The sequence below is a fragment of the Moschus berezovskii genome, chromosome 8, assembly GCF_049115385.1.
Source record: "Moschus berezovskii isolate FMDL1 chromosome 8, NW_MosBer_1.0, whole genome shotgun sequence".
Taxonomy (NCBI): Eukaryota; Metazoa; Chordata; class Mammalia; order Artiodactyla; family Moschidae; genus Moschus; species Moschus berezovskii.
In genome coordinates, this window is record NC_142467.1 from 74024708 (window position 1) to 74037590 (window position 12883).

Consider the following 12883-nt stretch of genomic DNA (forward strand, 5'->3'; position numbering starts at 1 on the left):
GGATGGAGGAGCCTGGTAGGCTACAGTCCATGGGGTCACAAAGAGTCAGACACGACTGAGCGACTTCATTTCACTATTCTTATATTCTGCCTTAGAATTTTGTAGATTTTGCTCTTTCATTCAGGTCTTTGATATGTTTCATGCAATTCTTTATTATGTGAGGTAGAGGTCCAATTTCATTCTTTTTGCATTTGGATATCTAGTTGTTAGAGTACCATTTATTGGAAAGACATACTTTGTCCATTGAATTGTCTTGGTGCTTTTGTTGAAAGCAATTGACAGTAAATGTGTGTATGTTTTCTGAACTCCCTGGTCTTCTGTTCCATTGAGCTTTATTTTTATTCTTGTGCCAGTACCACACCGTCTTGATAATATAGCTTTGTAGTAAGTTGTGAAATTGAGATGTGTGAGTCCTTCAGCTTTGTTCCTTTTTTTCAAGATTGTTTTGGCTGTTCTGGGACCTCTGTTTTTCCTCTGTTTTGCATTTCCTCTGTGAATTTTAGGATCAACTTGTCTATGTCAACAAAAAAGCTAGTAGGAATTTTATTAAGAATTATGTTGTATCGGTAGAGCAGTTTGGGGAATATTGCTGTCTTAACAGTGTCAAGTCTTCTAATTCATGAACATGGGATGTCTTTGCATTTATCTTTTATATCTTCCAGCAGTGTTTTATATTTTTTGGTTGCAAGCCTTACACTTTTGTAAATTTTGTTAAGAATTTTTTTTATTTTTGATGCTATTAAAATGGAATTTGAAATTTTAATTTTTGGATTATTTATTGCTTATAGATAGCTGTTCAGTTGATTTCTGTATATTAACCTTGTATCCAACAATCTTACTGAACTTGTTCATTAGTTGTAATGGTTTTTTAGTGGATTTCTTAGTTTGTTTGTTTTTAAATTCAAGTTCATGTCATCTATAAAAGGCAATAGTTTTAATTCTTCCTTTCCCATTTGGATTTTTTATTTCTTTTTATTTTATTTTTTCTTATTCCATAATCGACCTGTTTAGAACCTGTAGTATAATGTTCAATAGAAATGATGAAAGCAGACATGCTTGTTTTATTCCTATCCTAAAAGGAAAGCATTCAGTCTTTTACCTTTAAGTATGATTATTTGCAGTGGATTTTTTTAAAAAAGATGTCCTTTATTGGGTTGAGGCATTGATATTAAAAAAAAAAAAGCTTTTAGATGAATAATAATATGCAGTCAGAGAGCCAGTTATTTAAGTTAATGTTTAAGAAACTGATAAATTATTATATTATTCCTATTGAAATGTCACTAAAAAATTAGATTTATATATATATTTTTCCTTTATAGGAAAAAATACAAATTTTAATTAGTAGAAGAGTTCAGAAATCCAATTTTAAACTTCTGTCAGATAGATATCTTTTTCTTTTATATGACCAAATAATAAATAGCATCTAGAAAACTTATCAGTTCAGTTCAGTTCAGTCGCTCAGTCGTGTCCGACTCTTTGCGACCCCATGAATCACAGCACGCCAGGCCTCCCTGTCCATCACCAACTCCCTGAGTTCACTCAAACTCACGTCCACAGAGTCGGTGATGCCATCCAGCCATCTCATTCTCTGTCGTCCCCTTCTCCTCCTGCCCCCAGTCCCTCCCAGCATCAGAGTCTTTTCCAGTGAAAAGAAAACTTATATTTTAAGTAAATTATTTTTCCTGCTGCTGCTGCTAAGTTGCTTCAGTCGTGTCTGACTCTGTGCGACCCCATAGATGGCAGCCCACCAGGCTCCTCTGTCCCTGGGATTCTCCAGGCAATACTGGAGTGGGTTGCCATTTCCTTCTCCAATGCATGCATGCATGCTAAGTCGCTTCAGTCATGTCCGACTCTGTGCGACCCTATGGACAGCAGCCCACCAGGGTCCTCTGTCCACGGGATTCTCTAGGCAAGAATACTGGAGTGGGTTGCCATTTCCTTCTCCAATTTTTTTTCCCTTCTATTTCAGACAAAAGAATGCCGCGGAGAAAGAAAAAAGTTAAAGAAGTCTCTGAAGCTCAGAACCTGGAGAAGAAAGATGTAGAAACTACCAGTTCTGTAAATGTGAAGAAGCAGCGTAGAGTTGAGGATGCATACATTGTGATATCGGATAGTGATGGAGAGGTCAGTATTCTAAAGAGTAGAGCTCTAGGTCTCAAACTAGGCCTCCTTATCTGTGACTGGTTTGTTTATGAGATTGAACTTTAATGACATCTTGCCAGACCATGCAGCTTTTCTCAGCTTAGTAAGTGGAATTAAGAATTACTTAGAAGAAAGTAGTCATACAATTTGGCTGAGGATGGATCATAGCTCCTCAGTTTTATAATGTATTAACTGAAGGTTATATTTTAAAACCATTTGAATAAATCAAATGGGAAAATTTTCATGTCTGTAAAGTGAGAGAAAGACAGCTTTTTAAGTCTCTAGATATACTCTGTCCACTGTGGTAGCAACTAGCCACCTGTAGCTAAATTTAAATTAATTAAAATTAAATAAAAGGAAAAGTCAGTTCGTCTCTTGGACTAGTCACATCTAGTGTCTGCTGTGTTAGTGCAAGTATCGAACAATTCCCTTCAGTATAGAAAGCTTTGTTGGACAGAGCTGTAATAGATTTTAAATCTTTCCCTCGATCTATGTTTCCATTTGTTTATTGGAGATTTCTGCCTGTTTGTAGGTCACATCCAGTAAGGCAGTGAAGTAAGTCACTGTTTTTTCATCTAAGTTTACCTCTCACTCTTCTTTATCTTCTATCTCATTTGATGGTAGAACCAATCATTTGCCTCAGGTTATAAAGCTCAGAATTGTCTCTGACTCTTCCTTTTAAATTGAATTGCTTTTGTGACTGACTTCTTTCACTTGACATATGTTTTCAAGGTTCATCCATATTGTAGCATATAACAGTGCTTAATCCCTGTTACAAAATTTTTATGTATTTATTTATTTTTGGCTGATCTGGGTCTTTGTTGCTGTACACAGGCTTTCTCTAGTTGAGGTGAGTAGAGACTACTTTCTAGTTGTGGTGCAGGGCCTTCTCATTGTGGTACCTTCTCTTGTTGCGGAGCACAGGCTTTAGGGCGTGCAGGCTCAGTAGTTGTGGGGCAGGGGATTAGTTGCCCTACTGCATGTGAAATCTTCGCAGATCAAGGATTGAGCCTGTGTCCCCTGTGATAGTGGGCAGATTCTCAACCTCTGGACTACCAGGGAAGTCCTCTTCATGCCTTTTTTCTCCTACAGTGACTGCACCATTTTACATTCCCATCAGCAATATACTGGGATTCCAGTTTCTCTATATTCTTGCTAACACTTGTTATTTTTAAATGTTTAATTTTTATATCACCCTAGTGGGTGTGTAGTGGTTTCTCATTGTGGTTTTGACTTGCATTTCCCTAATGGCTAATGAACTTGTGCGTCTTTTTTGTACTTGTTAGCCATTTGTATAGCTTCTTTGAAGAAATGTCTGTTCAAGTTCTCTGTCCATTTATACATTGCAGTTATTCTTTTTGTTGTTGAGTGGTAAGTTTTCTTTTTATATTTTGCATATTAAACCTCTTATCAGATACATTATTTGCAAATATATTCTTCCATTCTAGGAGATGTCTTTTCACTTTCTTGATAATGTTCTTTGATGCATAACAGTTTTAAATTTTGAAAAAGTCCACGTTACCTGTTTTTTTCTCCCTTTGGTTATTTACTGCTTTTGGTGTTGTATCTAAAGAATTATTACCAAATCTAAAGTCATAAAGTTGATCCCTATGAGTTTTCTAATTGTAGCTCTTACAGTTTGGTCTTTGTTCCATTTTGAAATAATTTTTGTGTATGGTATGAGGTGGTGTGTGTGTGTGTGTGTATGTAGTGGTAAAATATACATAACATAATTTAGGATTTTAACCATTTTTAGGTTATATATATATTCACATACATATTGCCGTTGAATGGTGAAAGTCGCTCAGTCATGTCCGACTCTTTGTGACCCCATTGACTCTACAGTCCATGGAATTCTCCAGGCCAGAATACCAGAGTGGGTAGCCTGGGGATCTTCCGAACGCAGATCTCCCACATTGCAAGCAGATTCTTTACCAACTAAGCTATCAGAGAAACCCTAAACATGTTTCTGCCTGTGTTTGAACTGGGGACCTTTTGTGTATGAGATGAACGTGATAACCGCTACACTACAGAAATGCCCGTTGAATTGTAGGGGTTCTTTATATATTGTGGACCGTTAGCCCCTTGTCAGATACATGATTTGCACATATTTTCTCCCATTGCATAGGTTGCCTTTGTACTCTGTTGATAGTCTTTTTATGCAGAGTAGTTTTAAATTTAGTCCAGTTTATCTGGTTTTTGTATTATTGCTTGTGCTTTGGTGTCATATCCAAAAAGTCATGCCAAATTTTCCATGTCGTGAAGCTTTTCCACTATGTTTTCTTTTGTGTGTGCTTGGTCATGTCCAACTCTTTGTGACTCCATGCACTATAGCTGCCAGGCTTCGCTGTCCGTGGAATTTTTCAGGCAAGAATACTGGATTGGGTTCCCATTTCCTTCCTCATGTTTTCTTCCCCAAGTTTTAAAATTTTCAGTGTTATATTTAGGTCTTTGATCAATTTTGTGTTATTAGCTTTCATGTATGGTATAAGATCGGAGAAGGCAATGGCAAGCCACTCCAGTACTCTTGCCTGGAAAATCCCATGGATGGAAGAGCCTGGTAGGCTGTAGTCCTTGGGGTCGCTAAGGGTCGGACACGACTGAACGACTTCACTTTCACTTTTCACTTTCACACATTGGAGAAGGAAATGGCAACCCACTCCAGTGTTCTTGCCTGGAGAATCCCAGGGATGGGGGAGCCTGGTGGGCTTCCACCTATGGGGTCACACAGAGTCGGACACGACTGAAGTGACTTAGCAGCAGCATGGTATAAGATAGGGATCTGACTTCTTTTTTGCTTGTGCATATTCAGTTTTTCCAGCACCATTTGTTGGTATTTTAACTTTTAACCTAGGTTTTTGTTTATATTTTATTTGGATTTCTTGTAGGTAGCACACGGTTTGAGGTTTCTAATTTTATACACTCTGAGAATCTTTTTTAAATTGATGTGGTTAGATTATTTATATGTAATAAAGTTACTGAGGTACTTTAAAAGGTACCATCCAACTGATTGTTTTTGCATTGGTTCTTTGTTTTCTTCCCATTCTTGTTGATTTAATTTTATTTTTGCATTATGTAGAAAATTACTTTATTGAATAAATTAAATGTACAGAGAAAAATATACTCAAGTTATCTTGCTTCTCCTTTCTATACACCCTATTCCACATCCCTCACTCCACTGATAACCAGTTTCTTTTTTTTTTATAAAGAATGATATAATTTTATTTTATTTCTAAAATTTTTATTTAATAAATGGTACAAAACACTGATAACCAGTTTCATTTTTTTTTATTCTTAAAACATTGCTTTAAAGCAAAAATAAACCTATTCATGTTTTTTTTCTCTCTCTTTAAATATTTATTTGGCAGTACTGCATCTTAGTTGTGGCACATGGGATTTTCGATCTTTATTGTGACTTGAGGGATCTAGTTCCCTGACCAGGGATCAAACCCAGGCCCCCTGTACTGGGAGCACAGAGTCTTAGCCACTGGACTCCAGGGAAGTCCCCATTCATGTTTTCTTAATTCTGCTTCTTTTTATGTGAAATGTTGCATATCTATTTGCATCTTGTTCTTTTCTCAGAATAGTGTATTTTGTAGGTTATTCCTTTCATTTGCTTATTTTCTTGTATTTCTTTAGTGGCTCTTTCAGATTTTTACTTGAATCTGTTTTCCTTTGGAGAGCCCCCCCCCTTTTTTTTAAAGGGAACCCTCTTGCATTGTTTGTGGGACTGTAAATGGATACAGCTACTTATAGAGAACAGTGTGGGGCGTTCCAGATCAGCGGCAGCATGCAGATTCTTAGTTGGGGCATGTGGGATCTAATTCCCCCACCAGGGATCGAACCTGGGCCCTCTGCATTGGGAGCTCAGAGTCTTAGCTCCTGGACCACTGGGGAAGTCCCCATTTTTCTTTTTTGAGATGATTTTATCTATTTTCAGTTTTGGTTTTGTCAAGTTTCAATTTATTTGTTCCTTTTCTTGTTGGTTTATGGTTTGAGTTTTCTGATTCTAGGCTTTTGTTAATCTGTAGATGATTCTTTAAAATTTGGGATGTGTTAATTTCCTTTTCTGGGTTGATGGTGGCTCAGAGGTTAATGCGTCTGCCTCCGATGCGGGAGACCCGGGTTCGATCCCTGGGTCGGGAAGATCCCCTGGAGAAGGAAATGGTAACCCACTCCAGTATTCTTGCCTGGAGAATCCCATGGATGGAGAAGCCTGGTAGGCTACAATCCCCGGGGTCGCAAAGAGTCGGACACGACTGAGTGACTGAACAGAACATTCATAAACTTAAATGTTTTTATTTACATTTTCTCTTTCTGTTTTATAGTTGCTTGGTTTGAAATTTCTTTTTTATTCTTGTATTTACTGGACAAAAGCTTCCCTTTTGTCTTTTTAGTGTACTTCATTTTATTTTCTTTTATGGATGGTATTGTTATTAGAAGAGAGGTTGGCGTGTTTATTTTTTTTCTTCAGGACCTGTCATTTTTTTCCTTCTTTCTTTTTCTTTTATGAAATCTGAGGGGGCACCATCTCTTCTTTGTGTATCTTCCTCTTTTCCATTGGTAGTACGTCTTTGAGGTTGCTACTTTTTTTTCCTCTCACTTTTAAGCCCTTTAAAATGTAGCTGATTATGTAAAATACCACGTCTTGGACCAATGTTTGGTTTTAGTGTCAGACATTCTAATTTTGAAGGTGGTTTTGTCTGTGTTCTTAAGTTTTTCATCTCTTTTTCTTATTTTTCATATAGTCTCCTAAGCCTTCTTGTTCTTTGTTCTGTTTACTCATAGACTTGCAATAGCACTGGGAACTCTATTAGAATTTGCTGTTTCTCTGCTCACTGGTTATTTGAATTCTGTGGTATGTTTTGTCTCCTAATAATGTTGAAGGCATTGGTCATAGGTGGTTTATTTCTGGTCCTTTTTGCATGCTAAGTTGATTCAGTCATGTCCAACTCTTTGTAACCCCATGGATTGTAGTCCATCAGGCTCCTCTGTCCATGGGATTTTCCAGGCAAGAATACTGGAGTGGGTTACCATTTCCTCCTCCAGGGAATCTTCCTGACCCAGGGATGTAACCCGGGTCTCCTGTGGCTCCTGCATTGGCAGGCAGGTTCTTTACCACTAGCGCCACCTGGGAAGCCCTATTGGTTTTGTGGTTTTTCTGGGAGGATATATGGAGAGAGTCAATTTAGGTAGGTGAGGTGGCTCATTGGTAAAGAATCCAGTGCAGGAGTTGCAGGGTAGATTTCTGGGTTGGGAAGATCTCCTGGAGGAGGAAATGGCAACCCACTCCGCTATTCTTGCCTGGAAAATCTCATAGACAGAGGAGCTTGACTGGCTACAGTCCACAGGGTCACAAAGAGTCAGACACAGCCAAGTGACTGAGCATGCACACACAATTACTGTTATCTTCTAGACCTTTCATTTCAGCCATTCTGGATCACTTTGTTATGACCCAGTCTCATAGCATTGAGTTTAATTTTTTGTTATATTTTTATTTCTTTTTCTATATTCTTTGATTTTTGACTCTGCTTTTGACATATATTTTGGTATATCTTTTTTTAGAGTTTATATAAATGCTTTTCATAGTTCTTTCCTTTTTTTTTTAAATTTAGCTTTCTGTAGTCTGGTTTGTCAGTTGTAAATAGTATCCTTTGACTTTCACTTATAGTGCATGCAATAGAAAATGAACTTATTTTACTTTCCATTTCTGATTTCTCTCATTTTTTAGGTGTGTCATTTCTGCATATAATATTTACACATTTTCTTTTATTCTTAGCTCTACTTTTGTTTATGTCTTAGTTCTAAAATTAAATATTAAATATTTACTATCAATTCTTTTGCCAGGTTTTTCTAATCATTTTTTAGTTGAATAGTGCTTGATTTTTACTAGATTTGTCAAGTAGGCCTTGAGACTATATTATTTCCTCAGTTGTTATGTTTTTGATACTGTGTTTCTATAGTCTTGATATCTGAAAGACTGCTTGATGGGATCCAACATCCTTGGTTTAAAATTTTCTTTTTTCCCTTGAGTTTCTTTAAAATGCTGCCTTCTTGATTTTTGCTTTGTATGTTACGTTTGATAAGTCTGATTTATTTTCCTTTTTTTGGTAAGTGACTAGTCCTTTTTGTTAGTCTGAATGCTAAGAATTTTTCTTTGGAGTGAGATAGGTATATTATGTGTATATGTTAGGAAACTGATTGGTCAGAGTGAACTTTCAATGTGTCAGTTCAGTTCAATTGCTCTGTCAAGTCTGACTCTTTGAGTCCCCATGGACTATAGTTAGCCAAGCTTCCCTCTCCATCACCAGCTCCCAGAGCTTGCTCAAACTCATGTCCATTGAGTCGGTGATGCCATCGAACCATCTCATACTCTGACTTTTTTCCCTTGTAAATTTTATTTATTATTATCTTAATGTTAGTTTGTTTCATTGTTTGTTTTCTTCTTCAGAGATCCCAGTTATATATTTATGGGATCACCTTTGCCTGTATTTTTTTTTCATTTTTAATGACATTTATTGTTTTTATCTTAATTTTACATGCAATACCTGTTGATTGTGGACAGTTAGAAACATGTAAAAGCCTAAACTAAAAAATGACAACCACTCACAGTCCCCACCCTGTAGAGATATTTGATGCATTTTCTCCCAATACACACACACACACACACACACACACACACACACTATAATTGAAGAATAATTTATCCACAACACTATATTAGTTCCAGGTGCACAAAATAGTAATTTGCATCCATTTTATCCAGTCTATGGTACTTGTTTCCTCACAATAAGTATTTTATGAAATGTTTTCATTTTTACCATTGGTATAAATTAAAAAAGGATACCTATATAATTGTTGTGAATTGTATTTGCATGTACATACAAGCTCTTTGGGTATGTTTTTCTATGAAGTGTCTTAACATATTTTTTGCCTATGGGAGGATGCTTTGTGTTGATTTGTAAGAACTCTTTATATATAAGGAAAATTAGCCCTTTGTCTGATAAATATGTTGCATACTTTTCCCTGGTTGTTCTGTTGCTTTTTAAAGTACTGATTTAAAAGAAGTGAGTATGCACTGGGCTTAAACTTTATTACTGACTTTAAAACATTGAATCGAGCTTTCTCTGAACTTGGGTGCATACTTGCTGGTATTTTACAGATGGGCCAGTTTTTATATGAGCTTGAATATGACATAATAATATCTGTATATTACAGTTTTTTATTTTTATTGGTTCTGAACCTACGTTTTTCTTTTTCTACCATAAATATCTTTTTCTGATGTTTTCTTTGAACATTTACAAAAAATGTATAAAACATTTACAAAAACACTGATTCTTTAGAGGTTTAGTGGCCTTAGAGGAAGGTAGAAAGAGTATTACTTTTAATGGCAATCAACCTGATCATGTTTCTTGTTTTGCAACAGGAGCCAAAGGAGGAAAATGGATTGCAGAAAACGAAGGCAAAACAGTCAAATAGAGCAAAGTGTTTGGCTAAAAGAAAAATTGCACGTATGTTTTCATTTTTGTGTTGAGAATGGTTTGGAAGTTTCAACAATCATAGAATTGACACTAGTTTCTTAATTAAGAAGAGGTTTCTCTGAATAAAAATGTGTGTGGTTCTTGTTAATTCTGGATTCCATTAAAATTTGTTGGATCACAGTTACCTGGAGTGTATACAATTGATTATTAAAGGCAGCATGTTGAAATTAAGAATGTGCCCTTTCAGAGTTAGGCACACTTGGTTTTGAACCCTTGCTTCCACTTACTATGTGGACTTTAGGCAAGTCACTACAGCCTACTGCTGGTACCTCATCAATAAAATGAAGATAACACGTAGAAAATCACTTAGTGGTCTAATAATGGTATTACTGTTTTGATCACTAAAATTCTGTGTGTCTCCTCCACTCTCAGCACTTTATTCTGGTAATCAGATGTGTAAGGTTTGTTTTCCTCCCCTACACCAAGCAGTTTTCCAACTCTTTGGACACTGGGTGCCCTACAGTTTACAGAAATATGACACTGTCAGATCCCACAAGCTAGTCTTAGTTCTGTGTGACTTCCCCTTCTTTTAGATGACAATTGCAAGTCCAGGTTTTTACCTGTGCTTCTAACTGACTGGCTATAAATCAGAGGTTCCTGTGACCCCTTTTTTGTGTTCAATTAATTTGCCAAAATGGCTCTCAGAATTTAGGGAAATAGTTTACTTATTAGATGACTGGTTTATTATAAAGGATATAACTCAGTAACAGTCAGATTGACTTCCCTCGTGGCTCAGGCTGTAAAGTGTCTGCTTACAATGCAGGAGACCCGGGTTCAATCCCTGGGTCGGGAAGCTCTGAAGAAGGAAATGGCAACCCACTCCAGTATTCTTACCTGGAAAATCCCGTGGACGGAGGAGCCTGGTAGGCTACAATCCATGGGATCGCAAAGAGTTGGACAAGACTGAGCAACTTCACTTTCACTTTTATTATAAAGGATATAACTCAGTAACAGCCAGATTGAAGATATAGGGCAAGATATAGGAGACCTGGGACCTCCTTGACCTACCCAGGTATGTCACCTCAGTCCCTGTACATGTTCACCACCCTGGAGGCTCACCAGACATTATAGTTCAGGTATTTTATGAAGGCTTCATTATACAGGTATGATTGATTAAATCATTTTTCATTGGTGATTGGTCCAACTTCCAGCCAGCTGCTCTTCCTTCCCTGGAGTTTGGGGAGTTGGAATCAGAGTTCTAATCCTCTAGTAGCTTGGTTGGTTCCCCTGGCAACCAGCCCCGTCCTTAGGGGCTTTCCAAAATTAAGTTCATTAATAGAATCTCTGGTGTGCCTAAAAGGGAATTGTTATGAATAACAAAAGATACCTTTATTGCTCTTTTCATTTAGGAAATTCCAGTTGTTAGGAGCTGTTAGGAGTTGTTAGGAAATTCCAGGATTATTAGGAGCTTTGTGTCAGGTGCCAAGATGCAGTATATGTTATTATACATCACAATATCACAAAAATTATTTATTGGAAGTTATTTCTCTTCTGACGTTGTTAATTGTGAAGTTATTTAATAATGAATGTATTTTTGCATTTTAATGTCATGTGAGACGTTTAAGTATTTCAGTGAACTTGTTAAAATGTATGTTAACTAGCTGAGATTATTACAAAACATTGAAGATAAAGCAGAATTTTTTTCACTATTAATTTGAATTTAGGTGATTTAAAGTATAATTCTCAGCCTTATAAAATTAACCATAATTGTTTTTGTTGCTGAATCATTGTGGTATATCTAGAGGTGGCTGTCACTATGATCTGCATGAGGCAACAGTGAGCAGTGGCGTGAAGTAAGATCTTAATTCCCTGCCCAGGAATTGAACCTGGGCAGTGTGGATGAAAACCAGAAATCCAGATCAGCACAGGTTAGAGGCTATTTTTTTCCCTGGATCTTTGCCCCCAGTGAAAGATACATTTATCATGAAGACAAAAACTGTAAATGCAGGTATAAAGTTTATTATTAGAGACATAGCATAAGAACAAGTGGGAGAGCACACAGAGAAACAGTTTGTTTAGTTAAGGTAGAAGCAAGACAGAGATGCACCTGGAGAGAAGGGGTGTGGACGTCCCCCATAGTGAGGAGCACAGAAAATAGGCTGTTAAGTCATTTATATAGGACAGTTCTTCCTAGTCTTCTTTATCCAATTATCTGGTTTCTTCTTCCACACCTGACCTGTCCTAACCCTCCCCTGGGTGTGCACAGACCTTTCAGTTAAGATGGATCCCACCGAAAAGGCTTATGGAAGGGGGTGGCAAGGCTTACTCTGGTCTGGCGTCCCCTGCCCTTTTGACTCCATGAAGGATTTTTGCGTATGCATAGTGATTCCTTTGCCCTAAGGATGGGGGAGTGTATGACTTCTTAATCTTTTAACAGGTTTTAGTCCCACTTTGTCCCTGCCCTAAAACTGCCCAGTGTCCAGTTATTTACCCTGTTCTTGTTGGTTTTTATATTGTGGTATAGATCTTGAAATATAGACAGGAGTCCAGTCATAAATACGTAGTCCTGGAGCCCATTTGTCTTTTACTTCAGGAAATGTAAACAGGGGCTGGTAATGAATGACCGGCCCTAGGAGATATGAACAGGAGGCCAGTTGTAGATAGCTGACTTGGAGCCCATCTATCTCCTGCCTCATCTATGATTGTGTATTAGTCACTCAGTTGTGTCTGACATTTTGCGATCCCATGGACTGTAGCCCACCAGACTCCTCTGTCCATGGGATTCTCCAGGCAGAAATACTGGAGTGGGTTGCCATGCCTTTCTCCAGCGGTTGAACGCAGGTCTCTTAAATCTGCCTTGACAGGTGGGTTCTTTACCACTAGTGCTACCTAGTAGCTCAGACAGTAAAGAAGCTTTATGTGTAGTAGGTTTTAAAGTCAGGTAGCATCAGTCCTCCTGCTTTGTTCCTTTCCTTCAATATTGTGTTGACTATTCTAGATCTTTTGCCCTTTCCATATAAACTTTTACTTTTTTCATTTTGAATGCCTTAATTTATATTAGTCAATAAAATATATAAGGATTTAAGTGGGCAGACAATTCCCATAATCTTAATAAAGGCACTGTTTCCTTTGGAAAAGAAATTAGATTGAAATAGTTATTATTACTTTTTATCTGAGCCTGGATAAAAGATTTATTTCTGATGAACGGTTGAGAGAGGTCTCCACATACATAAAAAGGACTGTTATAAGGGAGACTAGAA

The 12883-nt window shown here is 37.2% G+C and overlaps 1 protein-coding gene across 3 annotated transcripts in view; it reads left to right on the forward strand.

The window, feature by feature from the left end:
• The window catches only part of UIMC1 (ubiquitin interaction motif containing 1), a 139321-nt gene that overhangs the window by 27396 nt on the left and 99042 nt on the right, over positions 1-12883 (forward strand). For all 3 annotated transcript variants that reach the window (XM_088838756.1, XM_088838758.1, XM_088838757.1), the window contains exons 2-3: positions 1970-2124; positions 9569-9653. In XM_088838756.1, the coding sequence (XP_088694882.1) occupies positions 1978-2124; positions 9569-9653 (232 nt within the window). In that variant the 5' untranslated portion in view covers positions 1970-1977. The remainder of the gene's footprint in view (positions 1-1969; positions 2125-9568; positions 9654-12883) is intronic.